The 27,482-nt window shown below is 41.6% G+C and overlaps 1 protein-coding gene across 1 annotated transcript in view; it reads right to left on the bottom strand.

Annotated features, from left to right (window-relative positions):
- ACVR1 (activin A receptor type 1) overlaps positions 1-27,482 on the bottom strand; it is an 83,593-nt gene that overhangs the window by 25,281 nt on the left and 30,830 nt on the right. The window contains exon 2 of the mRNA XM_048485144.1: positions 6,014-6,084. Coding sequence (XP_048341101.1) covers positions 6,014-6,084 — 71 coding nt within the window. The remainder of the gene's footprint in view (positions 1-6,013; positions 6,085-27,482) is intronic.

The following is a 27,482-nucleotide window of genomic DNA, read 5'->3' as shown; positions in this document are numbered from 1 at the left end:
GAAAAAAAAAGCTAACAGTCTTACAGCCCACTTGCTAGCAATGCAACATAATGTCAAAGTTTTTTTTAACTAGCTTTAATAATAACCATACTGACATAACTTGAGAAAAAATAGCATATGGCCACAGAGCAAAACAAAGCTAATTGTACAAAGCAGCATCTAAAAATAATTCGCTGTATGGACCCTAGCTTGCTGCAACGACAAATGTTTTATTTTTTACAGACACAGCCTACATTTTCAGTGGGTTACTTATAGCAGAACAACTTCACTATTACCATTTATTTAAAAACAATATCTATCTGGAATGACTTCTACCATATCCAGCCAAAAATCAGAATACCTGTCCTAAGCCAGAGTCCAACTGGATCACAGTTCATGCATTTAGTCACCGGGTTCTGCTTGTTGTATTTGCATGAGTAACCTTGTGTAACTGATCAAAGACAACTACTAACACTTGAACAGACTAAGGGTCATCTGTCTATAACCCAGGAAGCCCTTGGTTTAAGCTTCAACTTGGCTACTAAACTCACTGAGACTTCAATTAGATGGCACAAAAAAGTCAGGATTAGTCTGTGATTAATATGGACCTTATTTATTATACCACATATTCTTCCCTCCTCACTTTGCACACAAAGACATTATTTCCTTGTTTAGGAATTGTTCAGTCTAACTTCAGTTTGTGATGACCAGGCATGTAAAGTTTGGGGAGGAGGAACAAAAGCAAAAGGGGGGGGGGGTTGATCCCACAGATTCTTTCAGTTTTTCTGACGGAATTTTTTTTGGGATAATTTAAGAGAGCACTAAAATGCCACTATAATTAATTTTTCTTTTAGAATGAGTTAAATGCCTTTTAAGGAAAAGGTTTTTTGCACTCAAAATGCCTGCATGAAACTTATGATGGAAAATTTGGGGAAGCACTGACTGAACAAAAAAATCTCCTTTATTTATTATGTAGCATTTTATTGTTTTATACCTACTGTATTAATCTGTCACCTCACGCAATGCTGTTGGAGAGAATTGTATGGAAGTTTTAAACAACCAGTTATGAGGAACATTAAAATTTCTAATACGTTCACATTATCAGCAAAATGTATGCAAACATTTTGTGAGATAATAAAGCCAATGTATGCATGTAGGAGGAGCTACTCTGACCATGAGCTACTCTGATGACTTCCCAAAATGCAACATCCTTATTTGTTATATTGCAGAAATAGTTAGGTTTGAGTCCAGTAGTGCCTTACAGACCAACAAGATTTTTGGTACATAAACTTTTGAGAGTCAAAGCTCCCTACTACAGAAATAATAAGGAGACAAAGAGTAAAGACAGACTTCCTTTCAGCAAAGATTTCCAAAAAATAAAGAACAATAACAATTTTTGCCTTGGAGCAGGAGAAGAAAGGGAAGCTGGAAACAAAGTCTTAAAAGCAAAGAAACTTTTTTGGAAACTTAAAAGTAAAAGATTGGCGCATCAAATTCGTAATCTGCCTTATGAAATGTACAAACAGAATTGGGAGCACTGTTGAAGGCTTTCACGGCCGGATTCAACTGGTTCTGGTGGGTTTTCCGGGCTGTGTGGCCGTGGTCTGGTGGATCTTGTTCCTAATGTTTCGCCTGCATCTGTGGCTGGCATCTTCAGAGGTGTATCACAGAGGGAAGTCTGTTACACACTGTGATACACCTCTGAAGATGCCAACCACAGATGCAGGTGAAACATTAGGAACAAGATCCACCAGATCACAGCCACACAGCCTGGAAAACCCACCAGAACCAGAATTGGGAGGCTTGGACAAGGTATATTATCTTGAAGGAGAAGGTAAAAGATGTATCTGTAGTATATTAAGAAAACAATATATTTTAAGTTATAGAGTATTAGATGGATAGAGGTACAGAGTTGTGAGGAGGATGTAAGATGTTTAAACTGGAATGCGTGTTTTATATTTGCTCAATAAGTTTGTTGTATAAGTATTATTGCGTTATACTGTTACAATTTTATAATGTGTATTATCTGTTAGAAGTCAATTATATCTTAAAAAATCTTAATAAAAATTAATATAAAAAAAGCAAAGACTAAAAGCTGGCATATGTTTCTATGACAAAAGCAGCAATTATTAAATCAAGTAAAATTGTAGATTATCTATTTGGGCCCATCTTCAAGATACTCTGCAATTTAACATGTACAAATATGAAAATTAAAATGGGTCTTTAAAGAACCTCACCAAATTAATTGCTGGTCATCTAAAGCCAACTGAAAACAGAATGGTTTTGCAACGTCTCAGGAAGAGTTTCAGACAGAAGCATCATTCAGTCATAGAAAATGCCTCTCTACACCTTCCCAACCCCTAAACCTGCTGCACCTCAGTGTATGTACATGGCAAACCTTATGAAGGCCTTAAGGAAGCATGAAAATGAAACAAGATGGAACTCTCAGCTCCAGCAGTTTCAAGTCAACTGGAAGTTTAGCCAGAGACATCCTAGCTCAGTGGTGGCGAACCTTTGGCACTCCAGATGTTATGGACGACAATTCCCATCAGCCCCTGCCAGCATGGTCAATTGGCAGGGGCTGATGGGAATTGTAGTCCATAACATCTGGAGTGCCAAAGGTTCGCCACCACGGTCCTAGCTGAATAGGAACACAGGGATGCATCATCACAGAGCACACCTGAAGGAAGTCACAGATTGAACTATGTCTGTCAGTGAAAAAGTAAGGGAGGAAAAGGGCAGCTGGCACAGGGGCATTTCCACAAACAGTCAGGTGAGACACTCGTAGGATAAGATCAGGACCAACCCTAAGATTCTCAACTACCTGAGAGTTAAGCTACGCATGATGCTTTTTTTCATTTCTAAATAGAAGCTGTGCAGGTTCTCAGTTCCTATCTGACCCATGAGGCAGATAAACCTTTCATCCTCTTGTTATTTTCCCGAACACCTACAGAGCGTTTATTTGCCCCATCGGAGGAAGGGAAATAAGGTTACCTAAAGAGTGTTTATCCAATTGAAATACACAGCAACTCCACAGGGACATTTAAGGCTGGTAAAACAACGTGAAGGATCAAGCATTCATGCTTCTCACAGTACACAAGTGAATTGGGACCCTACACAGCTGTTACTTAGAGAAAAAAAGATATTAGAACTGCAATCATGATACTTCCACTGTCTTACAGTTTGACTTCAAGCTTACCTGTTACAATACTGAAAGAGAGGCAAAGACGGTCCTCTTGCTTTCATCACCCAAAGTAAGATATAAAATTCTGGGTCTGAGATACCACAGAGGTGGCATCTCTATTAGCAGAAGCACTCCATATCCAAAACTCTAAATTCCACAATCTGCAGGTGCCTTTCTGTTTTATGCACTGTGGATTTTCTTGATTTCTCTCCTCCGCATGTTCTCCATCTCTACAAGAAAGTCGCTTATTGCCATCTTAGAGCTGAGCCAAGTTTTTTTTTAAATAATCAAAGGAGAGCCATTGTTTTCTAAAGTCAAGTAACACATTGCAAGTGCCAGGAATCAATATAGGTAACAAGAAGATTGTATAATAGGCTCCACTACATTCTCCTGGCTTACCAGAACAGAAATAGGACTCGGGGCGGGGGGGGGGGGGGCTATCAAAGATTTTTGCTTATGATCACTTCTGAATAAACCAGGCTGGCATTTAAAGTTTATTATTAACTTCTAATTTTGGGGGGTGGGGTGGGGTGGAGGGGGAATAAGTCGTTTCACAAAAACTACAAGGGCTCCTAAGAAGACATATACTTTCCTGCAAACCAAAGAGCTCATGCTTACATTTTTCAGCTACACATTTTCCCTCAGTTTTCTACCAAAAAAAGTGATGTTTGTGTCAGTGATCTATTTATATAGCTCAACAGGCACATTTGGGAGGGATGACTTCACTCTCTCCCCAAAATGATTCTCTTTCAGGGAAGTTACCACAGCAGCACACAAGAGGCTATATTTATAATCCCAGCTGCTGGTTTACATTTATTTGCTGGAGCTTCTGGTAATACTGTAAGATTTACAGGTTAGAATGTAGAATACCATTCCATATTCACAAACTCTTGTCCCACTCAAAAACAGCTTTATCCTTTAGGATAAACAAGTCAGACACCGAAGCATTTTGATTTAAAGAATACTTAGAAACCAAGTGTTGATGTTAGGCAAGAGGATAAAATAATATACTCTGTATCCAAATAATTCAACTCTGGGAAAGCTTTGAAATGGAACAGGAGTTTGGGATTGGAAAAGGAAGTGAAGTTTTGAAAACTTCTGTATTGCTGAAGGCTTTCACGGCCAGAATCACTGGGGTGTTGTGTGGTTTCCCGGCTGTATGGCCGGGTTCTAGTAGCATTTTCTCCTGACCTTTCGCCTGCATCAAAGGCTGGCATCTTCAGAGGATGCTTTGATTCATGTGATGCCTTTCCTTCTGCTTTGAGTCATGTGAAGAACAGCCATCACAGTTTCAGTTTATGAAAAAACATGAAACAGACATTACAACAAATTTGACTGTTTATAACAAGCGGGTCCCACTTACCGGTAATTCTTGTGTGGTGTTCCCCCTGTCCTGTCTTCGCTCTGTCCTGCCTTCTTCTCTGCCACCCCTCTTTCAGACACTTTCTGTGTTTAGTTTTCTGCTTTGCTCTCTCCTGCCGGCTGGCAGACCCCCTCACTAACTCACCCTTCCTTTCCTTTCCCGGCACACTCAGGCTTGGTTTCAGAGAAGCTGCCTGTTGGGCAGCCTTTCTCTATGGTTTTCTTAAAAAGCTCCAAAGATTGCTTAAGCAACCTTTGGAGCATTGCCCTTTTAAGAAAACCATAGAGAAAGGCTGCCCAACAGGCAGCTTCTCTGAAACTAAGTCTTATAGCTTGGGGGGAGGGAGGAAAGAAAGGGTGAGTTAATGACTACTTTCTCTGCTTCGCTGTCTCCTGCCTTCTTCTCTGCCGCCCCCTTTCAGCAGCCTTCTGTGCCTCGTTCTCCTCTGCCTTTTCCTCCATCACCTCTCATCCTGTTCATCCTCCATGGCCCCTAGCTTATTCCCTCTCCCCAGACCCACCTCGCCTCCTTAAAAAGCCTCCCAAAGGCTTCTGGGGCGCTCCCTTCCACCAACTGCGGCTCCTTTGCCTGCTCAGCGCCCCACCTCCCCATGGACCTTTCCCACCCTCAACTTATACGCGAGTCAATAAGGTTTCCCAGTTCTTCAAGGCAAAATTAGGTGCCTCGACTTATACGCGGGTCGACTTATACGTGAGTATATATGGTAAAATATTTTATTGTAAACTATTCTAGAGAACTGTGTCTGGTTAAGAGTGACTATTTGATTAGAACGAGCTAAGTTGTAATGTGAGGAAACATACAAAACAAGACAGATAAAGGCATGAGGAACAGGCTGAGGATCACCTGAATTAGCAAAAAGTAAAACAGAAGTAATGTCTGTCCATTAACTTCCGATGTGAGCCCAGGTGATGGAAATGAGCAAAATGGTCCTCTCAAACTCCTATGTATAGGAGCATCTTATCCTGCTTCCCTACACCTCAGGAAGACAATGTGGACACAAGTTCTACTACTTTCTTTGCTATCTGTTTGGTGAAGTGGTTAAGAGCAGGTGAATTCTAATCTGGAGAACCAGGTTTGATTCCCCACTCCTCCACCTGAGTGGCAGAGGCTTATCTGGTGAACCAGATGTGTTTCCACACTCCTACATTCCTGCTGGGTGACCTTGGGCTAGTCACAATTCTTCAGAACTCTCTCAGCCCCACTATCTCACAAGGAGTCTGTTGTGAAGAGAGGAAGGGAAAGGACTTTGTAAACCACTTTGAGTCACCTTATAGGAGAGAAAGGTGGGGTATAACTCCAAACTGTCCTTCTACTCTTCTTCATGCTCTCCCCAAACCATTCAGCTGCTTCCTAAGCTGTTCCACGCCAGCAAAGGTACCACCACCACCAGACAAACATTTAATGTCTTCCATTTGAAGGACACTACTAAATTTAACAGGCAAGTTTTCTGTAATGAAATTGCTTACCTCCCATGTTGGGTGAAGGAAAAAACACCATGATTAGTACAGGAAGAATAAGTCCATTTATCATTGTAGACCTAGAGAAAGAAAAAGAAAGAATCCTTGCTTTAAAAGTCAATCTGCACTACTCGACCAACACAGTACCTAGAGTTAGACGAGAAACAGCCCCCCCCCCCCACTTGTTTGTCAATTGCCACTTGTGGCTTAATGCTAAGTTTGGTCCATGAGCCCAAGCACTCATGACTCCATTACTTCCTTCCTTACTAGTCCTCCACCTGAAAACCCTTGACTCTCCTTTCCACAATACCCAAAGTCAGTGTGGCATAGAAACAAGAGTGCCAGGCTAGGAATGGGGAAACTTTGGTTCAAATTCCCACATAACCATGAAGCATTTTAGACGATCACTCTGTCATAGCTGCCAGGGATGACACCTAGTTGATTGAGATGCACTGCTAACTCCATGCTACATAATATATAGATGGTGACTGTATCTGAGTGATTGAGATACATTCCTGTCAAGATAACTGCTTTTAGATATACCCTGTTTCCCCGAATATAAGACATCCCCTGAAAATAAGACGTAGTAGAGGTTTTGCTGAAGTGCGAAATATAAGGCATCCCCCGAAAGTAAGAAGTAGCACAGTTTTTGTTTGGAAGCATGCCCGACAAACAGAACACAGAAAAATAAGACATCCCCTGAAAATAAGACACAGTGTATCTTTGGGAGCAAAAATTAATATAAGACACTGTCTTATTTTCGGGGAAACACGGTATGTACTTAGCCTGCTATATGTAACCACCTCTGTAATCCTTGATCTTGCTATTATTGTTTCACACGCTTGGTAGATAACAAGGTTTCTCCCTGACACTGTACCCCCATGGGAAAAGGGTGTTTCCGTTGCTCTGTGGGGGTAGAAGGACAGGTGGCTTTATCTCTGTCTATCGCTTAGGCTCCGATGTAACTCTTTCTCACATTCTTTGGGAAAACGGGAGGGGGGATTGTTTTTGGATAAAGGCACAAGCCAGGTTAGGCAGAACTGGCTTCTTGCAAGCTGGGTACAATAGCCTAATTTACCTCACAGAGTTGGGAGGACAAAATGAGAGAACCACATAAAGCACAATAAGCTTGTTCAAAGAAGGGCAAGACAAAAATACAAGCTTGACAGACATGTATTTATAATATAACCCACGAGGACAAACAGGAATGGAGCGACAACGGGTCAGTTAAATCTGCATCATGGCATTTGGACTACTAGCCTGCCTAGATTGCCATATAACTTGGGGGGAGGGGGGAGAGAGAATCAGGTTTATTAAGAAAGGGCGAAATATATTAATTTCAATTAGATTTGTTCTCTTAGACAACCCAATGTTTTCACTCATTCTTGCCCATTCCTCCTCCTCCTTATAAGCCCTGGCCCATATGACTTTTGCCCACAGATGTCTCATGATCCCAAGGATATTCTTTTTTCATGCTTTCCTTCTGGATTTCATGCTTTCCTTCTGGATTTCCCAGAAGAGTGGTTCCAAACATTCCACCAACAAGTGCCATCATTCCATATCACTGCTTAATGACTTGCAGCAATTATTTAAAAAATGATTATGGTTCAAAGGCAAGTAAGCTGACTTCTGCCCCTCATCCCAACTTACAGCCCCCATTCCCACACACACATTTAAAGCGAACATGCCTGATACTAAAAATCCCTAGGTACTGGATACACATGCAAAACCCAAAATTAAAACACACACAGAATTCCCCCTCTGCCACACACCTTTAATTTTCGTGGCTTTCCTATTCCAGTATTTCCTATCCCCTCAAAACAGCAAGTTGTGAAAAGGAAACTGCTACTCATCCACACATGTACTCAGCTCTCAGAAGGCACTGGCTGATTTTCTTGCATTTCTGCCAGAGAAAGGTCTTTCAAAACCCAAGAGAAACAGAATATAAATCAGAGCTGGTTGAAATCACAGCCATGCTATAACAACTTTATAATGGATAATTCAAGAATCAGGTAAGCTGTTTTTCAAGCCACCCTGTAACGCTAATGTAAGAAATATGGCCCACGATGTGTAAGAATTACTATTAAAACGAATGCAAAAGTGCACTATAATAATATGCTAATATTTGCAGGATACTAAGTATGTCCTGGTAGGACACGTGGTCATGTTTTCATTAACAGTTGTTTTCATGCCTGATATATATGCCTAGATAAGACTACTTTGAGAGTCCCACATGAACTGCTCTGAGCTTCCGGAAAGAAACTATACATTGAATAAATGTTTGATTACACTGAGAAATATTAGCAACACACACCCCGAAATAGAGATCAGTAAATCACTAGGCCGACAGGAAATTATTCAAATGACAAGCAATCTCTGTGTTAATATTATACAGCTGCAAGGAGTGGGGAGGACAGTTCCTGGGGAGTGGGGGAGGGAATTCATTAGTAACTACTACCCTGGTTTTATTCTGGAAGGCTGCAAATAGGAGGGGTCTATCTCTGGGCCTTTTCACATGTGACATTTCTACACTTTGGAAACGAGGGAAGAATGTTGACTTTGCCATGAGTACACAGAACAGGAATAAAATGCGCAACAGCTCCATAAGATATGTACTAGGTACTATACACGCTTGCCCTTTGCTTCTTAAGTGACAGTGTGGCAGTTTTTACTCCCTGCACGGAGATATTCATGTGCTACTATTCTCCCCAATGGGGAATCGAAAGCAACTTACAGCTTCCTTCTCCCCAGTTCCACAATGTCTTGAGGTAGGTTATGGAGGAAGGGAGAGACACTAGCCCAGGGTCACCCAGCAAGCTTCCACGGCACATGTGAGAATCTGAGCCTGAGTCTCCAAGATCCTAGTCTAGCACTTTAATCAGTACACAAAACTGGCTTCTTGCCATTCATACTGTTGCTTCTTTTGAAGAAGAAGGTGCTTCATTTCACGAGATCATTTAGTCATGTTGGGCTCTGCACAGCCACAACAAAACTGCAAGGCAAGCAACCCTGAAAAGGGATTTCTATTAGAGGCTGCAAGCTAAATAGCCATACTGAACATTTCTCCCCACCACCTCCACCAACCCCCTAATTCATGACTGAGATCATTGTGGTATTTTTCCATGTACATACCGTGTGTGTGTGTGTGTGTGTGTGTGTGTGTGTGTGTGTGTGTGTGTTTCTGTGTTTTAATATAGTTTTTTAAAATGTATGTTGCTAAGATGTAAACCGTAAGGGCTGTAGAATAAGAAAAGGAGGATTGGATAGGTGAATGAAATGTGTTATGACTGAATGGTAACTGCACCCTAGGGGGCATAGTTAACAGTTTTGTTCAGAGAGAAGTTTTGTGTGAGAGCGCGCTGAGCTCTGTCTAAGTGTAAAAGTGTGTGAGTGTGTGAGTGAGTGAGTGAGTGAGTGTGTGAGTGTGTGAGTGAGTGAGTGAGTGTGTGTGTGTGTGTGTGTGTGTGTGTGTGTGTGTGTGTGTGTGTGTGTGTGTGTGTGTGTGTGTGTCCCTGCAGAAAGGAGGTGACAGAAGTGTTGCAGAGAATGAGGAAAATCTGTTCTGTGCAGAAATCAGCCTGGGTGGCAAATAAGTGAGAAAATAAGAATGTGTGACTAGATGTCTTTAAGGAACCATTACGCTTATGTACCTATCTGAATCCATCAAGCTGGTTAGCCATATAGAAGTGTCACACTGTTAAGCTTATAAGCTTATAAATAAATTATTTGTGTTTAAGACAACTGTTTATTGTAAAGGATTCCCATTAACCACGGAACCACCTCACATACTAACCCTTGAGTCATTCCACCATACTCTAAGACAGTGGTTCCCCACAGGGTTAAGCGCCAGAGCTTTTGGGGAAATGCAAAAAAATTACATAATAGGTTTGCTAATATGGGGTACACAATTTTAAGGAAATGGATTGCCAAGGGGTGCGCAAGTGAAAAAAAGGTTGGGAACCACTGCTCTAAGCCATCCTTGTTCTTTGGGTCCAACTAAGAATTCTAAAGTTAGAATCTGTGATGGCAGCAAAAATAAGAATGGCACTTACGTCACCTCAGAACAAGGCTTTTAATATTACTAGACTCAAGAAGAGGAAGAAGAGTTTGGATTTCCACCCCACCCTTCTCTCCTGTAAGAAGTCTCAAAGCAGCTTACAAATTCTTTTCCCTTCCCATACCCAAAACAGACACCTTGTGAGGTCGGTGTGGCTGAGAGAGTTCTGAAGATCTGTGACTAGCCCAAGGTCACCCAGCAGGCTTCATGTGTAGAAATGGGGAATCAAACCCAGTTCTTCAGATTGGAGGCAGCAAAAATAAGGACAGCAAGAAGACAGTGTAACACACTTCACCTCGGTTACACATAAAGGTGTCCCACAGGAAAAAGTGAAAACATTACAACTGTAATTTTTCACCCTCATGTGAAGTTGATCAAGATGCAATGAAAGCCAGAAAAGATGAAGGGATGATAAGCAAGAACAGAAATCATACATTGCTTCCTTGTTGAAAGATAACATTCTTCCAAAATATCATAATCTGAAAACCATTCTTCCGTTGGGCATTTTATACCCAACAAAAACCACCTGAAATGGGGCATACAAAAATTTCTTTAAATCTTTTCTAACCTTCAGTTCCAGACCTCTGCTAGAAAACATGCAAAAGGCTTGGTTGGTTTATTACTCTGATATTCTTATTCTCCCATTTTTAGGTACAAAATCAGTTGACTTGAGCCAACAATATTTATAACTGGTTCAACTTGCTATGTTAGTCTCAAGAGTATTTTTATCCTTGACAAACGAAAAGGAAAAAAAAACTTGGGAGTTTGTTCGTACTACAGAAGCATTAAAGTGTTACGTAAAAATTGTTCACATGCAATATTTCTTGGGCCTGACAAAAGCTCATGATTTCTTCCTTATGTATGTCATATTAAATACATTTTGTTTTCAGATACAGAAATAATGATATAATTATATGTTAGTATATTTACTAAGCATTAGTAGCTGCAACCTTGGTGTAGGTTAGAGAGGTATGGAATCAGCAATACTTTTCTGTTAGATCCACTGCCTTTCCCTAAACCATTTAAAAGGGTCTAGCTCAGGGGTCTGCAACCTGCAGCTTTCCAGATGTTCATGGCCATGCTGGCAGGAGTCCATGAACATCTGGAGAGCCGCAGGTTGCAGACCCCTGGTAGCTTCTCCACAGAGGCCCTTCCTGATGTTTCTCCCTAACTAGACTGATAAAGGCAGGAAGGATGGAGCCAGGCTTGAGAAGTGGTATGATACATTCCGATTTTCCCTTGAACTTATGTCCGAAGGCAAGTTTGTTCACCATTGAGAAAAATATTGGGACAGGGAGTATGTGCGTGGGACGGTGATGACAAGTTATTTGTAAACAAACGCAGAATGCCAACATGTGACAATTTAGGAAATGCCTTTATCACAGTGGGCAACAAGATTAAGAAAACATAGAAGCAGAAACAGCCCAACATCTGGTGCAAGGTGGCAACTTCATTATTCTTCAGGTACACACTACACAGGTAACGTGATGACATGTCTGGGAACATTAAATCCTCTTCTTGTCAACAAGATCTGCCCTGAAAATGACAACAGAATGTTGTGTTGAAATGAAACAATACATCTGGGTGTTGCAACAACCCAGTGCAAATTCCCAGGGACATTATAGGCTTCCACATTTATTTTGATGCTTAATGATAACATACACATACATGCTTAAGTCCTGTGTGCACAAATGTCCTGTTTTGTTGATCTTTGTGTGACTGCAGTGGACATTCAAATGTTTTGTTAGTCATGTTAAGTTAGTAAAAAAATCATCAACCATCTTCCTCCAGCTGTCCGGACCCTGCGGGATCTTGGAGAATTCCGCAGGGCCTGTAAGACGGAGTTGTTCCGCCGGGCCTTTGGAGGGTCCAGCCGCTGAGATGATGCCCCCCCCTTTTTCTGTGCTCTGTTTTTACATCAGGTTACCCTATATCATTGGGACCCGCCGTCCTCCTCTTTTTCTGTTCTGAGGAGAGGATTTGATATTAGGTTTATTGGGCGTCTTTTACTTTTACTATATTACCGCTGTTTTAAATGGGATTTTATCACTTATTTTAGTAATTTAAATTGTTGGAGCCTGTGTAAATTGTTTTTATTGTTTGCTCCTTGTTAATAGTGTATTAGATTTTATGTTGTAAACCTCCCAGAGCCCCTTGGGGATAGGGCGGTATAAAAAAAACTAACTAAGTAATTAATTAATTAATTAATTAATAAAAACTGTCTTTTTCCTACCATTTCGAATGAATCACGTTTCATTTGAATTTTTACCCAGAAAATATAAACTATTTATGTCTACTGATGAATAAGAATACTGTTTTGGATTTATAATCTTAGTGAAAATAATTATTTATGTTACAGCTAAATGCTCTAGGTTCTATAGCTATTAAATAAGTCACATGTTTTAAAGTACATTTAAAAGGCATTTAAACTGTCTGCAGCATATTTCCTTATTATTCTTGCAAAAGCCTCTAAATAACTCCAATTTAGTATACATCAGAATTCAAATAATATCAGCTGTAACACAATAAAGTGAGAAAACCCACTCATATTACACAGGTCACTACAGAATTACTCAGGAGCACATGGAGGACAATACAGAACACACAGAGAAAATGCTAATTCTTGAAATAAAAACAAAAACCAGAATGTGAAACGCACGTGACATGAAACAATACTCTTACGTAACCACCACCATTAGCAAAACAGAATTTTATCCCTCATCCATTCCTAGGGGCAGAGCAAGGGGGAACTGCGCCCGGGGCATGTGTGTGCCCCGCACCCCCCTGTCACACCACGCCCGCGCACAGGTGCCCCGTTGGCGCTATGCCACTGTCCATTCCCTCCTGCAATATATTTTGAAGGACACCTCCATTCCTATTAAGGTCTAGAGAAGACATCAGTTTCAGCACACCAAGAACCAAAAAGTGGGAACATGCATGACTTCTTCCTTTCCGATGTTCTACTGACAGTGCTGTTCACAGCTCACATTATATCTAGAGCCACAATTTCCATAGGTAAAGCCAGTCAGTCTGAATCAAATGTCAGTTTGAACCCAGGCTTTGAAGTTGATTTGCAAACGGTAATTAAGAAGGAACTTGGTTAGTAGTAGCCGTAATGAGCACTGGTCCAGATGTAATGCTAAACTGCAACAAGAAATTCACTTCCAATTAGAGGACCTGCACTAAACAATTTCAAAGGTTTTGCCTGTGCAACATGATTAAGCAGCAGAGTTCTCCAGGATTTATTTATTAAAGTTGAATAACAACCTTTAATTCTGATAATACAAAAGAGTAAGGGATGAGTTTTCTTTGGACTACTAACCAGCAAACCAGATAGAACACCTATATAAACTTTTATCTTTTACTGAGGTAAGAAAACATTCTTTTTATTGAGCAGGACAGAAAGAAATATTGGCACGAAAAAAGTCAACCCTACAATGAATGTGAAGATAAATGCCAAACTTTTCAAGGTTCCTGCTTAAGCATCATTTTAGCAAGTAACAATTGTAAAAGCAAATCAGGCTTCTGCTTTGGTCTCATTGCTTTTAGGGATTATTTAAAAACTCAAGTTATCTCACCTAATCCTCTTCCGATACTTCTATCCACAGAAATCTGATATGCTCATCACAAGAGTGCATACCAGTAGAAAAATGTCAATCTTATCTTTCTCTAAATCTGTTCTATCATAATCATGTGGTTATTATCTACATAACTGATTGATTCGTAACTAACCATGAAATAATCAACACAAGTGAAACTATGCCAATCAGCATATGCATGAGTTGCATCTTATGCAAGATAAGAAGGCCAATCTCAACTCTCAACCTCTATTAAAACACAATTATTCTAACTTTTCTGTAATTGTTTCAATTAAGTCCAAGATGAAATAAACTTTAAGCAAACAAAGTTCACTGACAGTTGAAAAGTGCCTGAACTCTTGGTTAACTTTCAAACTCAACAAGAAAAGATCAGTGATGATATAGCCATTGCTACAAAACAGTGAGTAAACTTGTAATCTGCCTACTGTAGAAAAGTGTATTAATATACCTGTGGAGCCATGATTCCTTTGTCTTTCTGAAGGCAGTAGCCAGCTAACAAATTAGAAGACTGGAAACTTTTGAAAAATAAATAGTCCTTTCTATCTATTGTCAAAGGCTTTCATGGCCAGATTCAACTGGTTGTGGTGGGTTTTCCGGGCTGTGTGGCCGTGGTCTGGTAGATCTTGTTCCTAATGTTTTGCCTGCATCTGTGGCTGGCATCTTCAGAGGTGTATCACAGAGAGAAGTCTGTTACTAGACTAGACACAGTGTGTAACAGACTTCTCTCTGTGATACATCTCTGAAGATGGCAGCCACAGATGCAGGCGAAACGTTAGGAACAAAATCTACCAGACCACGGCCACAAAGCCTGGAAAACCCACCACAAGCAGTCCTTTCTGAGTTTGCTAGACTAACTGCTTAACACCCTTTTGCAGGAGGGGAAAACCATCTTATTGAAGACAATAACACAAAATAGGCTTCAGCAAAAATAGTACTTTTCCAACCTTTCTGCTAGATAACAGGTACTGTGATTCAGCAACCACTGGCTGCTTTACAGGCTAATAATCAGGTTAGTTCAAGAATTCTTTCATTTAAATGGTAAAAATCACACCTATCTTCTCTAGCGATGCCTCTTCTTAATATACACCACATAAGAACATAAGACCATAAGAACTAGCCTGATGGATCAGACCAGAGTCCATCTAGTCCAGCACTCTGCTACTCGCAGTGGCCCACCAGCTGCCTTTGGGAGCTCACGTGCAGGATGTGAAAGCAATGGCCTGCTGCTGCTGCTGCTCCTGAGCACCTGGTCTGCTAAGGCATTTGCAATCTGAGATCAAGGAGGATCAAGATTGGTAGCCATAGATCAACTTCTCCTCCATAAATCTGTCCAAGCCCTTTTTAATGCTATCTAGGTTAGTGGCCATCACCACCTCCTGTGGCTGCATATTCCAAACACCAATCACACATGTGTAGGTATGTTTTAGGCTTAACCAGGAAACATGCTTTGACATAAGTTGCACTGGCCCGGGAGTAACCTAGAAGCAGGACTTATGCAAATATACAAGCATAAAACGAATCTGCTTGCATGCAGATCCTGCCTTCTGGGTCTTAGGCCCATCAATACAGACGGCCTTTATGAACTATCATGAATACAACAAATTAACTTTTCTTAAGTCTTTGGATGTTTATTGGAAAAAATGACACCCCGGGTTCCTCATATTGCTCCCAGTTGATCCTGGTAACAAACACAAAGATGAAATGAGAAAATCTGCCCATGGAGGAAAGACGAATAGATTTTCCAGAGACTGGTTTGAAAGTGGCAGCTTTGCAGAATTATGTCTGCGTTTGCTCCCTATCAGAAATTTTAGCAATGCGCCAAATGTTTATACCTCAAAAACGAGAAAGTGTGCTACACCAAATGTTCTGGATTTTTTCTTCTGTTGCAGATACTCAATATCTGTATCGTATACATGTGCACCCTTCAAAACGAATTTAAGAACTGAGAGGGCTGAAGAACAAAAATGAAAAACAGCAGAGGTGGGATCCAGCAGGTTCTCACCAGTTCCCGAGAGTGGGTTACTAATTATTTGTGTGTGACAAGAGGGGGTTACTAATTGGGTCTGCTTTTCCATTAGAAATTCCATTAGGTCCAAAAATCATAAAGTCCTGTTGTTTCCTATGTGACTGGTTAGCGAAGGTAGAAAACAGGATAATTCTCCCTGTTGGCTGTTTTAAAAACATGTTTTAGAAATATGGTAAAGTTCCTGGTTTAAGGAAAGTATCCTTCTTTTGATTTCTAGAAACAAAATTAAGTATTTGAAAGTATTAAGTATTTGACAGGCAGTCAATTAGAGGAGAAGTAGTTGTTTCTGTTGGCAGTAGACGATAGGGCTTGCTATAATGAGTTTAAATTATGGACAGAAAGATGCCAGCTGGAAATTATGAACTTTTTTTCCAGTAAGAGTTTTTTACAGTAACAGAGAAATTATTAATGCCCCGCCCCAGAATGCCCAGCAATGGCCCCGTCGTGCCCCGCCCAGCCCCATTGGCGCTACGCCACTGTTTGAATCCCACCACCATGGGAACCTGTTACTAAAATTTTTGGATCCCACCACTGAAAAACAGTAGATTTTTCCAAAAAGAAACGGATCATTCATTCTTCGTGCTCTCAAACTTGGTCATGAAAAGAAATGCTGAAGTTCACAGGACCAACATTTCAAAAGTATACTTTTCTATATACAATATACATCTGGCAAGCGGCCAAAAACTTTTCTAATTGCATATACTCCATTAATATAGAAAGCTTTCATGCGAGTCATTTTTTAGAAGTTGCAAAAATAAGGGTTGCTATTAATCATAAAATATTGAGCACAGTCAGCAAGCACTCTACAGAATGTATAGAAACTTGAAATCTGAAAACAGCCATACAGCTTGGCAAACTTGAACCAGAACTCAGCAAATGCCAATTCTCTCATCCACCTGGGCTGCAGAAGACTGTTATGACTATGTGTGTGCCATGTAGACCCGCCCAGAAGCCATTAGCGTAACGCCCAGGGGGCGGGGGCATCTTGCACTGGGGCATACACCGGTGCAGGAGTGTTGCAGGGCATGGCGGGGGCATGACAGGGGCGCAGGGCACACACATGCCCTGGGCAAGTTCCCCCTCGCTACGACTCTGCCAGAAGCTAAAAATAACAATACAGAGAAAGCACACAATACCTTTTTGTAGGTAAAGTACTTTAAATGCAAATAGTTGACAACTTTTTATCCGGGAAATATCTGTAATACTTAAATTTACAATCTATGCGTTTTGGCCAGCTAGCTAGTTAAGTAAATGGCTAAAATTGCCAGGCCAGACACACAAAACATATAAATTAACTTTAAAGACAAGACACATTTGGAAGAAAAATCAAAAGGGGAAAAACAAAGATCAACAGATTTGCTTTAAGGAGAGGCTGGAATATAATAATTAGAAACCCAGGGCAGAATATATAAATTTTAATTGTAGACTTTCTGCATCTGGCAAGCGGCCAAAAATATCCTTCAGTGCCAAGTTACAGCACCATAGTTAATGCTGACCTGAAAAGAAGAGGTTGATGAAGGTTGCGACATCAGACTGCCTGAAGTTTACATTTTTGGTTCCAAAGAATTGGAGGGAGGGAGAGAATAAAAGATTATTCATTTTATCAGGAAGTTGCCCCATTAATCAAAACAAAAAAATATGAATAATATACTCATGGGGCAGGGAAGAAGGGTTGAATTGCTTCCGCTGCGATAAAGCAAAATAAACGGAATACTTATTAAAAATCAGACTTCAGCCAGCAAGAGAACTAAAGACGTTACTGTATGAAGCTCTCCAACACAAGCCAACATACTGTTTAGACAGCTGAAAGCCAGCCAAGAAACTTGGGGAAAGGATGTCAAGATCTTTTGCTGGCTGCCATTTTGCTCAGAGAATGCAGGACCTGCCCGTTAGCCTGTTAATTCAAGCTAGTTAAAAATAAACCTTGAAATAAAATCCACTGATTTAAACACACATCAGCCCCACAAACAGACGCCAAGAATTCAGACAAAAAAATCTGAGTCCCATCAGCGCCTTTAATTTATTCTAGATAAAAATGAATCCCTCAGGAGGAGGATTGTTAAACCACCAGAGATTAGAATTTTGAATGTTTGGAGAAGAGAAACAAGCCTCTGGACATCTGTAATTGAGCAGTCTTCTTCTGCAACAGGCAGGGGAAGCCAAAAAATGAAGGGGAGCAGGGAAGCACTGATCCAAGACAAAGCTTGTGAGAGTAGCTCAGTAGTATTTCAGTACTATTTCTTGTTCAAATGATCTGTCAAGCACATCTTGCAGTAAATGTTTTAGAAGCTACATCCTAACCATACATCACAATTCCTCAGCTTTGATTTTCAGATTCCTTCCTTGCTAAGAACAATCACCACTCCTTAGTGCAATAGGCTGTATACAACCTGAACTGTTTCTCCTAGAGACCTTTGTATCTTAGGAGAACAGGCATTAGTATTTGCAACCAGAGGTGTGATATGAGCAGTGTTAAAGGAAAGGTTAGAGCAAGCAAATATCTTCCCACTGCAACTTGATCAAGTAGGATGAATCACACACAGAATTCTGCTTGTTGTAAGTGTTCTTCTCTTCTTCCCTTTCTTCTTTCTGCCCCCCCCCCCCTTTTGGCAGGACACACACAAGAAGTTCTCCTAACCCCGGAGAACTCTACATCAGTGGTTCTCAACCTTCCTAATGCCACGACCCTTTAATACGGTTCCTCATGTTGTGGTGACCCCCAACCCTAACATTTATCCATTTTACAGATGGAGAACACTGATGCAGAGAGTCTTAGGCAACCCCTATGAAAGGGTCGTTCAACCCCCAAAGGGGTCCCGACCCCCAGGTTGAGAACTGCTGCTCTACATGCTCTTCACATGTTTTCGTGTTGGCCAAGAAATAACAGCACAGCAACAGTTCCCAAGCAATAGCTCAACGAGCAGGTCTGAGCCTCCCAATGGCTAATTCACTGGCTGGTTCTAAATCAGCTTTGTCATTACTGGTCCGTCATCAGTTTAAAGCAGAAACCCTGACATCCTTTTCATCTGCTACACAACTATAACGCAAATAGAAGGAGTAGGAAGGACATGCTATTCTAACCACCACGTTACTTAAAATGTGTTAACAATGTGTTGCATTCACACTTACAGAAGAACTGCTGCCATAAATAGAAAGCAGGAATATTTCCAGCTGATGGAATTTTTCCCCTCCCCTTTCCAAGACATTACCAGTTGCTATCTCTGGTTTTTGAATATTTATGAAAATACACTGAACAGATGAGAGATTTTTTTTTAAAGGAAGAGAGGTACATTTTGCATTTAAGTTGTGTGTCCGGACCCTAGAGCAGTGGTGGCGAACCTATGGCACGGGTGCCAGAGGTGGCACTCAGAGCCCTCTCTGTGGGCATGTGCAAACAGAGTGCCCCCCCCCCCCCACATCTAGGCTAGCCTGGGCTGCTGGGCTCAATTATTAGAATTAAACCTAAGACCAAGTTTTGGGAAAGCAGTGTAGGTAACCCTGTTAAGCACTGTTAAACCCCACTGATTTCCATGTGGAGAATTAAAGCACGATCCTTTACCTGGGAGTAAGCTCGGTTGCTGGCAATGGGGCTTGCTTCTGAGTAAACCCTCCTAGGGTTGTGATTCACCCTTTGGAAGGGTTGCACAGTTGCTTCAAAGCAAAGCCACTGACTACCACCAAGTTTACTCCCGAGTAACGCACGCCTCTGAGCCAACCATTTTTTCTAAAGTAAAACCTAACTATTCAGGTTAAATTGCTGTGTTGGCACTTTGCGATAAATAAGTGGGTTTTGGGTTGCAATTTGGGCATTCAGTCTCAAAAAGGTTCGCCATCACTGCCCTAGAGGAATGAATCTCCCTTTCACAGGTGGAAACCAGAACAAAGTTCCCTCTTCAGCTGTGGCCTTCTCCTGCGATTAAAACAGGCAGAGTAGAAGCATAGTTCAGCCTGTCCAAAATATACCTGCCCTATATTTTCTGTCACATTTTGAAAAAACGTTTGACTAAAAGGTTTTAATTTAATTTTTATTTATTATTAGATCCAACATCCTCCCCTTTTGGTCTCGGTTGGTATGGATTATATAAAATTTCACTAATGGTTAAGAAGAGAAGAAGAAGAGGAGTTTGGATTTATATCCCCCCTTTCTCTCCTGTAGGAGACTCAAAGGGGCTTACAATCTCCTTGCCCTTCCCCCCTCACAACAAACACCCTGTGAGGTAGGTGAGGCTGAGAGAGCTCCGAGAAGCTGTGACTAGCCCTAGGTCACCCAGCTGGCGTGTGTGGGAGCGTACAGACTAATCTGAATTCCCCAGATAAGCCTCCACAGCTCAGGTGGCAGAGATGGGAATCAAACCCGGTTCCTCCAGATTAGATACACAACCTCTTAACCTCCTACGCCACTGCTGCTCCTGTTCTGTTCTCTCATACATGCCTTAACCAGGCAGTCTCTTTCCCTCAAAAGTTAGTTGGATTTTAAAAGTCAGACAAGATGTGAAGTGTTCATGTCAGACAAGATGTGAAGTGTTCTTCTGAGGTAGCATTCTTTTCTCGACCCAAAAAGCTTTGATGCCAGCAAGTACCTGTTCCTACAGGATTCAGTCAGTCAGTAAACACCCTTATTGCCATTTTTCCTCTAACAGTAAACCGAGAAGTGAAAGTATAGTTTACAAACTACCAAATGCCTTGAACATCAAGGGTCCCATCATTTACCACTATTCTACAAAGCAGTGGTTCGAAATATCCTACAGTTCAGCTGGAAAAAAAATGTTTTTGACTACTGTATTACTAGAGAAGAAAAAAAATTGGTTAATGCGCTGCATGACTCAGATGCACTGCTGTTCATTAAATACGTCCACCCAAAATATAAACGTAAGCAGGGAAGAATAGTATGATGTCTTCAGAGACCACAAGCTAGCTAATTATACAAGAAGAGGGAGGGAAAGGGCAGTTTTAAAAGGTTGCAGCGTGTCCCCAGAGAGTGGGCCATATGCAAACATGACTGTCTAATTAAAAAAATGCATTTAGAAAATCTAAACTAAACATTACAGTGTGGTTTTGTGTTCCTTGCCTCCACCCCTACCTGAAAATAGGTTGCTTTTTTAAAGCTTCATTGCAATGAAATGTTTATTTTTATTATAGGGAACCGGCAGAAAGAGAAGAAAGAGACATTTTATCTTAAAGTTGTACTGGCATGTTAAGTTTAGGGCTATCACGATGTACTCTCTTTAAAACAGTAATCCTGAACTCCTTTTGCTGACCTCCTCCACATCTGGGAAAGTCCTAATTTGACATTTTACCACAAGCATGACAGGAAAGGAAAAAGTAACACATAGCAACTTAAGCTTTATGCGTGAAGTAAGATTAGAGCCAGAGGCTTCACACTTAACCATTAAAATAGATCTAAGCATTACATAATAATTCATACATCATTTATTTCGGTTCACGACTATGTATAGACACTAACTTTGCATTTAGAATGCCCCAATTTGATTTGTCAGATGAATTTCTTCAAAATTCTATTTGACAAAGTTTCTATTGGGAAACAGTTGGAAAAAGCTCATGACATGAGCAGGTAGTTTTAAGATTTAGAACTCCGTACAAGCCCCAGCTGAATTTCTCTCAATGCCGATGTCAGATCCTTGATGCATAATAATTTTCTTATGTGGCTATCACACATAAGACTGGATTAGAATTCTCCCTAGAATTAGTACACAGGTAGTACTAGTACAAGTTATCTAGTAAAGGAAGAGACCAGGGAACGGTCCATTGATCACTTACCATGAAAGGGCTTTCTCCTGGCGGGCGATGAGGGCATTAGCCTGGATGGGTGATTTCCCAACCCTTAATCAGGATCACGCCTATTGATGTCAACCTACCTAGTGCTTGTGGAGAAAAGTTCTATGCACACATGTTCAGAATCTGCATTTCCCAGGGTTGCTGATCACAACTGCAAAGCCCAAATGTGTACTGAATGATTTTATTCAGAGAATATACTAAAGACCTTGCTCTCCCTTCACACATTCATTAATTCTACCCAGAAGGTAACTTGAAAATAGACAGAGATCATTTTTAGCTACACCCAGCTCTTTTGGATTACACAACATTATTACATATATTAATTGTCCCCCCACATGCATGCACGCACACACACACAGAGAGAGAAATCCATGTTATAGAATCATCATATATAGCTTTGCAAACTAGTCCACAGAAGCCTCTCTCACACACATACATACACAAACCTCTACCTTGGTTACATGCCTGAAGAAAGCAAGAAACCACCTTCTATAAAAGTTTTCTCACCTGCTTACTGAAAAACAACCCTTTCCCAAACAACCAATCTAGAGGCTCTTCAGAACTCTGCCTTGACAATAGTTTAATACAGCAGAAAGGGACAATTTTATATGGTTTTGATTATAAATATCAGTTGCAATTCTAGGAACACTTCCTTAGAAACAAGCCCTGTTGAATAAAATAATACTGACTTCTGGGTAGACCTGCTTAGGAGTCCTTCCTTCATCTAATACTGAATAATGGCCTGCAGTCCAACCTGTAGTCCAAATCTGCAGAAAAATCTAAAATGAGGTTTTTTTACACTGCTAAAACAAGAAAAGTAAGATTTATGTCTCACAATGAAAAAAATGCTGACTAATATCATACAATGTTATGATCAGCATTAAAACTGAGATTAGCAATGGAAGGAAGGTGAGGATAAGAAGGGTAAGAGAGTTGGAGGAAAGGGGTAGAGGCAAAAGCAAAAATGCTTGGAGCAAACCACCCCAATCAGCTGGTGGACGCAGATGGAGGAGGATTAAAGCAGAGTGTGCATCATGCGTGCTCTCTCTTGCTGTCACAGTGCCAGCCTGGAGAGAGGTGGAAGACAGAAAGAAAAGCTTGTCCTATCAGCAGAGGAGTAATGGCCCTAAAAGGTATGAAGCGGGAAATGTCATAGTTGGAGTACAAGACTAGGATCTGGGAAATCTGGGTTCAAATCACCACTCTGACATGGAAGGTCACTGGGTGACCTTAGCCTAATCACACATTCTTAGCCTCATCAACAGGGATGCTGGGAGGATATCATGGAGGGCAGGAAAATGATATAAATTACTTTGGATTCCCTCTGGGGAAAATTTTAGGATATATATGAAGTAAATAAACCCTTCATGCTTCATGCATAAAGACCATGGCCACATAGCCCGAAAAATCCACAACAGCCAGTTGATTCCAATAGTGAAAGTCTTCGACAATACACTTCAATCCTCCCTTCAACCTCAGCTGATTGGTTGTATGTGTGGGAAGAAAAAGCGATGAATACTTCAAGAAGAGTCGAAGAAGGTGGGGGCAATGCTTTCTCCCATGAGTTTTTTAATGGGCCCCTGCTTATCAGAAAACATAAGATAAGTGTAGCAGCAGCCAAGTAGTAATTTCAGTTTACTAAGTTAACCAAGAATTCTACACTAAAGGCATGTTCATACAGACAGTGCAAGGAAAACCTGTTCAATAGCACCTCTGCAGCCCAGTACATTTTTGGTTTCCATTTACCTGCTTGTTTTTTGAGGATATCACATATTTCACTTTTCAAAAAAGTATAAAACTTTTAGCTCTAGGAATACAAAATACAGTGGTATTTCATAAAAAAATTGAGGCCGTTACCTTTACAGAAAAGAAAACACACTACTTCCCTTTAAAAGCCTTTTGCTCAGAGTCAAAATTCTGAAGTATAAAATGCCTCCTCCAAAAAGATGACTTTTAAAAGCTCCAGCAAAGACTTTTAAGAGCAAGGCCACATAAATATAAAAGTCAGTCCATTGTAAAAGCACTGTCCTCAAAAATATTACCTCACATTTTAGAGGCCCATTATTACAATCATCTTTCCTTTTCAATGACAAAATTACAGAAAACCTAAAGTGGTAATTTAAGTATTGACCTTTACGGTAATGTAAGGAAACCTTTCACAATCCATCAAAAGCTTTTAAGACCATGTAGCTGCTTCATTCTGAACAAAAACCCAGCAGCTTTTGATTGAGAAGTAATAAAAATGCTTGGAGAACAAAAGGAGATAACAAGGAAAAGGGAGATGACACCACACATATCTTTCAAAATGTTTCCTTCTCTTTTCTTTTAAAAATCAAACGAAAATGGTTGTTTGACCAATGAAATACTGTCTAATAATGATCAAAAATGAAAGAATTAATTACTAACAGTGACAAAGAGAAAATCATATGTTTGTTACAAACCCCCCTGAAAATGATTACCACTTAAAGGACCAGGGAACTCTAAATTACTGTTTTCTATTCTTAGTTATGCATGTACAAATGTCAACAACTTCCAACAGCTTCATAACAAATTTACAAAGGATATCAATATTTAACCGCTGGTTACCAGTTTGTTTCCCAAGAACCATTATAGTGTTGTTCTTACATTTTAAGTTTCTAGACTATCCAGGATTGGAACTGTTAATTTAGTCAACTCTGATGTGAACCTACCCAAGTCTCCTCATAATTACACTTGCTTTATTCTTTCACAAGCTATGGAAAGGTTTTGTTCAGTCATGCTGACAACCCCCACCTTAAGAAAACAAATCCCACTTCCTAATAGAATAATTCAGGGAACCCAAATGAAAGGATTTCATTATTGTTGCCTTTGCTGTATAAAGCTATTACTGTAAAAAGACCACAGGAGATACACTTCCAATGAAAAGGAACTTCAAACTAGGAGAAACAGCTTCTAGTGTAAAGTATGTGGCTAAGAAGCAAAGCTGAGAATCTTTTCTGAAGCAGCACATTTCTTCCTGACCTTACCCCCTCCCCACAACACAGAGCTTGGAAGGAGATCCAAGAGTCCTTATTTATTTACATTACTCACAGTCTGTTTTTCTCATAGGCCATTTCCGCACGGCCTCCCTGTCGCCTCCACGCCGGCAAGAATTCCGCCGGCATTGAGGCGAAGGCCGTTCGCATGCACGCATGCGGGTGGCCTCAGCAGAGGCCGGCAAACGGCAGGCGGCTCCGCACGGAGCCGCCTCTTCCCCCTGCCCCGTCCCACTCACCTTGTCCCCGTTGTCGGAGGGCAGACGGGGAGAAGGTGCCTCTTCCCCCTGCCCCGTCCCACTCACCTTGTCCCCGTCGTCGATGGAGGTCGGAGGGCAGCGTGGGCGGGGCTTCGACATCCAGCAGGCGACGACGGGGACAAGGTGAGTGGGACGGGGGACGGGGCAGGGAGACAGCGGGTTCCCGGCGGTGCGGTTCGCACCGCGCTGCCGGGAAGACGCTTTCCCCCCAACAACAACCCTTTAAAGGGTTGTTGTTTAGGGCGGCCTGACGCCCTGGGGGAGGGGGAGCGCAGTCAGGTCGGCACCTGTGCGAACGGCGGCCTGGGGGCAGCGTTTTTACCGCCCCCAGGCCGTCGTTTTTGGCCCATGCGGAAAGGGCCATAGGGACTTGAGACAGATTACACACAGTGAATCGGTACAATCAACAAAATGGGACATTCAATTGCCAATGCATTAGATTTTAGAAGTATCAAACAACTGGGAAGAACTGAAGCACAGCATGAGTATTAATGCCACATTAAGTGGTACAGAAATTGCATAATAGGATCCTACAATAAGCTATGCGTAGCAGTATAAACCACACACTCCCTAATCATTTATCTAAATAGGTTTGTAAAACCATTCAGAACAATTCTATGACCTGCACAGAACAACTCTATGACCTGCACAGAAAAGCCCTCTTGAATAGTTCAGTCTTGCATAGTTTGTGGAAAACTAAGAGAGATTGAGCTATCTTAACCCCCTCAGGCATGCCATTCTACAAGGCTGGAGCCATATCAAAGAAAGCACATATATGCAGTGGCATAAGGCCCACATGGACATGTGGGATCACATGTTCCCAGGCACAGGCCATTTAGTCACATGGGAGGGAATCGCCCCCACACGGCCAAACCCCTCTAGTTCCCTGCTGCAGAGCTCTGTTTATGCTGTATGCTGCCCGCCCACCCTGCAGTGGCACTCACTTCTTTGCACTACCACCACCCCTAGCCAAAAAACAACTAACTGAAGTCGATAAACACCTGAGTCCAGGGCTCACCGTACCCTTCGTGAATCACGGCGACCATGAGCCCAAACCAAGAGGGCAACGAAGAGGAGGTGCGCACAGAGAAAGGCACTAACTAGGTTCCAGGAGTGAGGTGGAAAAGTAAAGTCAAGGCATCCTCGCCTCCTCCTGTCCTGTCTGGGCTTCGTTTCACCTTCAACTCAATTCTGGGATATCAGCAATATGAATAGAGCCCCCCCCCCCCCCATCTCCCTGCACAGAGCAGAAAAGCAACAGCCTGCAGTTCAGTCGGGAGAGGGGGACCACTTGTCAGAAGGTGGGATAAAGCTGATTTATGAAGAGGGGGGGCAAGCGCAGGTCCAGGGGCTGCCTGACAGGGGGAGCAGCCTTCAAAGACAGGACTCGCCCGGGATCCAGCTGCGCCCAAAGCGAACGCTCCATCTGAGCTTTGCAACCTCACAGGAGTTCTCTCAGGAGAGGAAGGGCAGGGCGGAAGAGCTAGCTGCACAGGCGTCCAGGTGAAGCCCCCCCACCCCACAGCCAACAAGAAGGGAGTGAAACAGAATGGGTGGAGAAAACCTTTCCCTCCGGCCTCTGGGAATGATACATGCCGTTATGGCTTTAGAATAAGAAAAAAATCTGCAGTGTGAGATGCCAAGAGATATGTGACTGCTGTTGTGATGTTCTTCCCCCCATGAAATGCAGTGTGGGGCAAACAGGTGGCCATATGGGCTGATTGGAGCAATTTATGAAGACAAGATAAATGGGTGCAAAGTATTATGAAGGACAGAACAAAAATGTACAAGGTGGTTTCTGAAAAGACAATTCTTGTTTCAACAAAAACGGGAATTCTCTGAGGTAATCAACAACTATCTTGACAAGAAGGATTGACATTACATAAGGGGACTTTTTTTCGTATTTAGCTCTCGCTATAGGTAACGTTTAGTTCTGTTCGTATTCTACTTCTCCGTTTCTCTTTCGGCAATATCACCACCCTCAAAAAAAGAGCGTTGGCTCCCTTCGGCTTTCTTTTCGGCACCGTTCCCTTGCCTTGCAAATGGCGCTTTTCTCCAGCGTCCTCCCGTCTCCCCCATCAGAAACCCTCTCCGGGCTCTTTCTAGGTAGTTGGGGCGCTGGAGTACCGCAGCGATTACTCGCCTTTTCTCCCTCTGCTTGCACTGCTTCAGAGGTTTCTCGGGTCTCGTCAACAACCTCAAGAACTATAAATAAATAAGGTTTGGGACCGCAATCCTCTCAGGTGTGGCTAGCCATCTCGGAGCCCTCGACATTACATAAGGGGACTTTTGAACTATTTTAGCAGGCTACTGAGTAAAACTGGCAGTGGTGTGATAGCAGGATAGGCCACGAATGACATTAGTACTACCATTTGCTTTCTCGTTAAACTGACAGGCCTTGAAGTACAGAGAGTGATGTGTTTGATGCTGGGATTACTATTTAACTTGTTCATAAGTGACATCAAATTGTGGAAGGGATGAACTGGCCAAATCTGTGGAGAACACCAAATACTTGGATGACAAACAACAAAGTGGTCTGCAATGAGCTCTAAAAGGTGTGTGGCAACATCATGGAAAATACAGTTCGAGGTTGCCAATATAAAGTGATTGGATTTTTTGTTCAAATGTATAATTTCAATTTTATGGTGACAGGGCCTGAACTGACTATGCTTCCACATTAGAATATAATCCCAAACAAATATGACAATTATCATTCATTTTTACAC

The sequence above is a fragment of the Sphaerodactylus townsendi genome, linkage group LG02 (assembly GCF_021028975.2).
Source record: "Sphaerodactylus townsendi isolate TG3544 linkage group LG02, MPM_Stown_v2.3, whole genome shotgun sequence".
Classification (NCBI taxonomy): Eukaryota; Metazoa; Chordata; class Lepidosauria; order Squamata; family Sphaerodactylidae; genus Sphaerodactylus; species Sphaerodactylus townsendi.
This window is presented reverse-complemented; position numbering and strand designations above follow the sequence as displayed.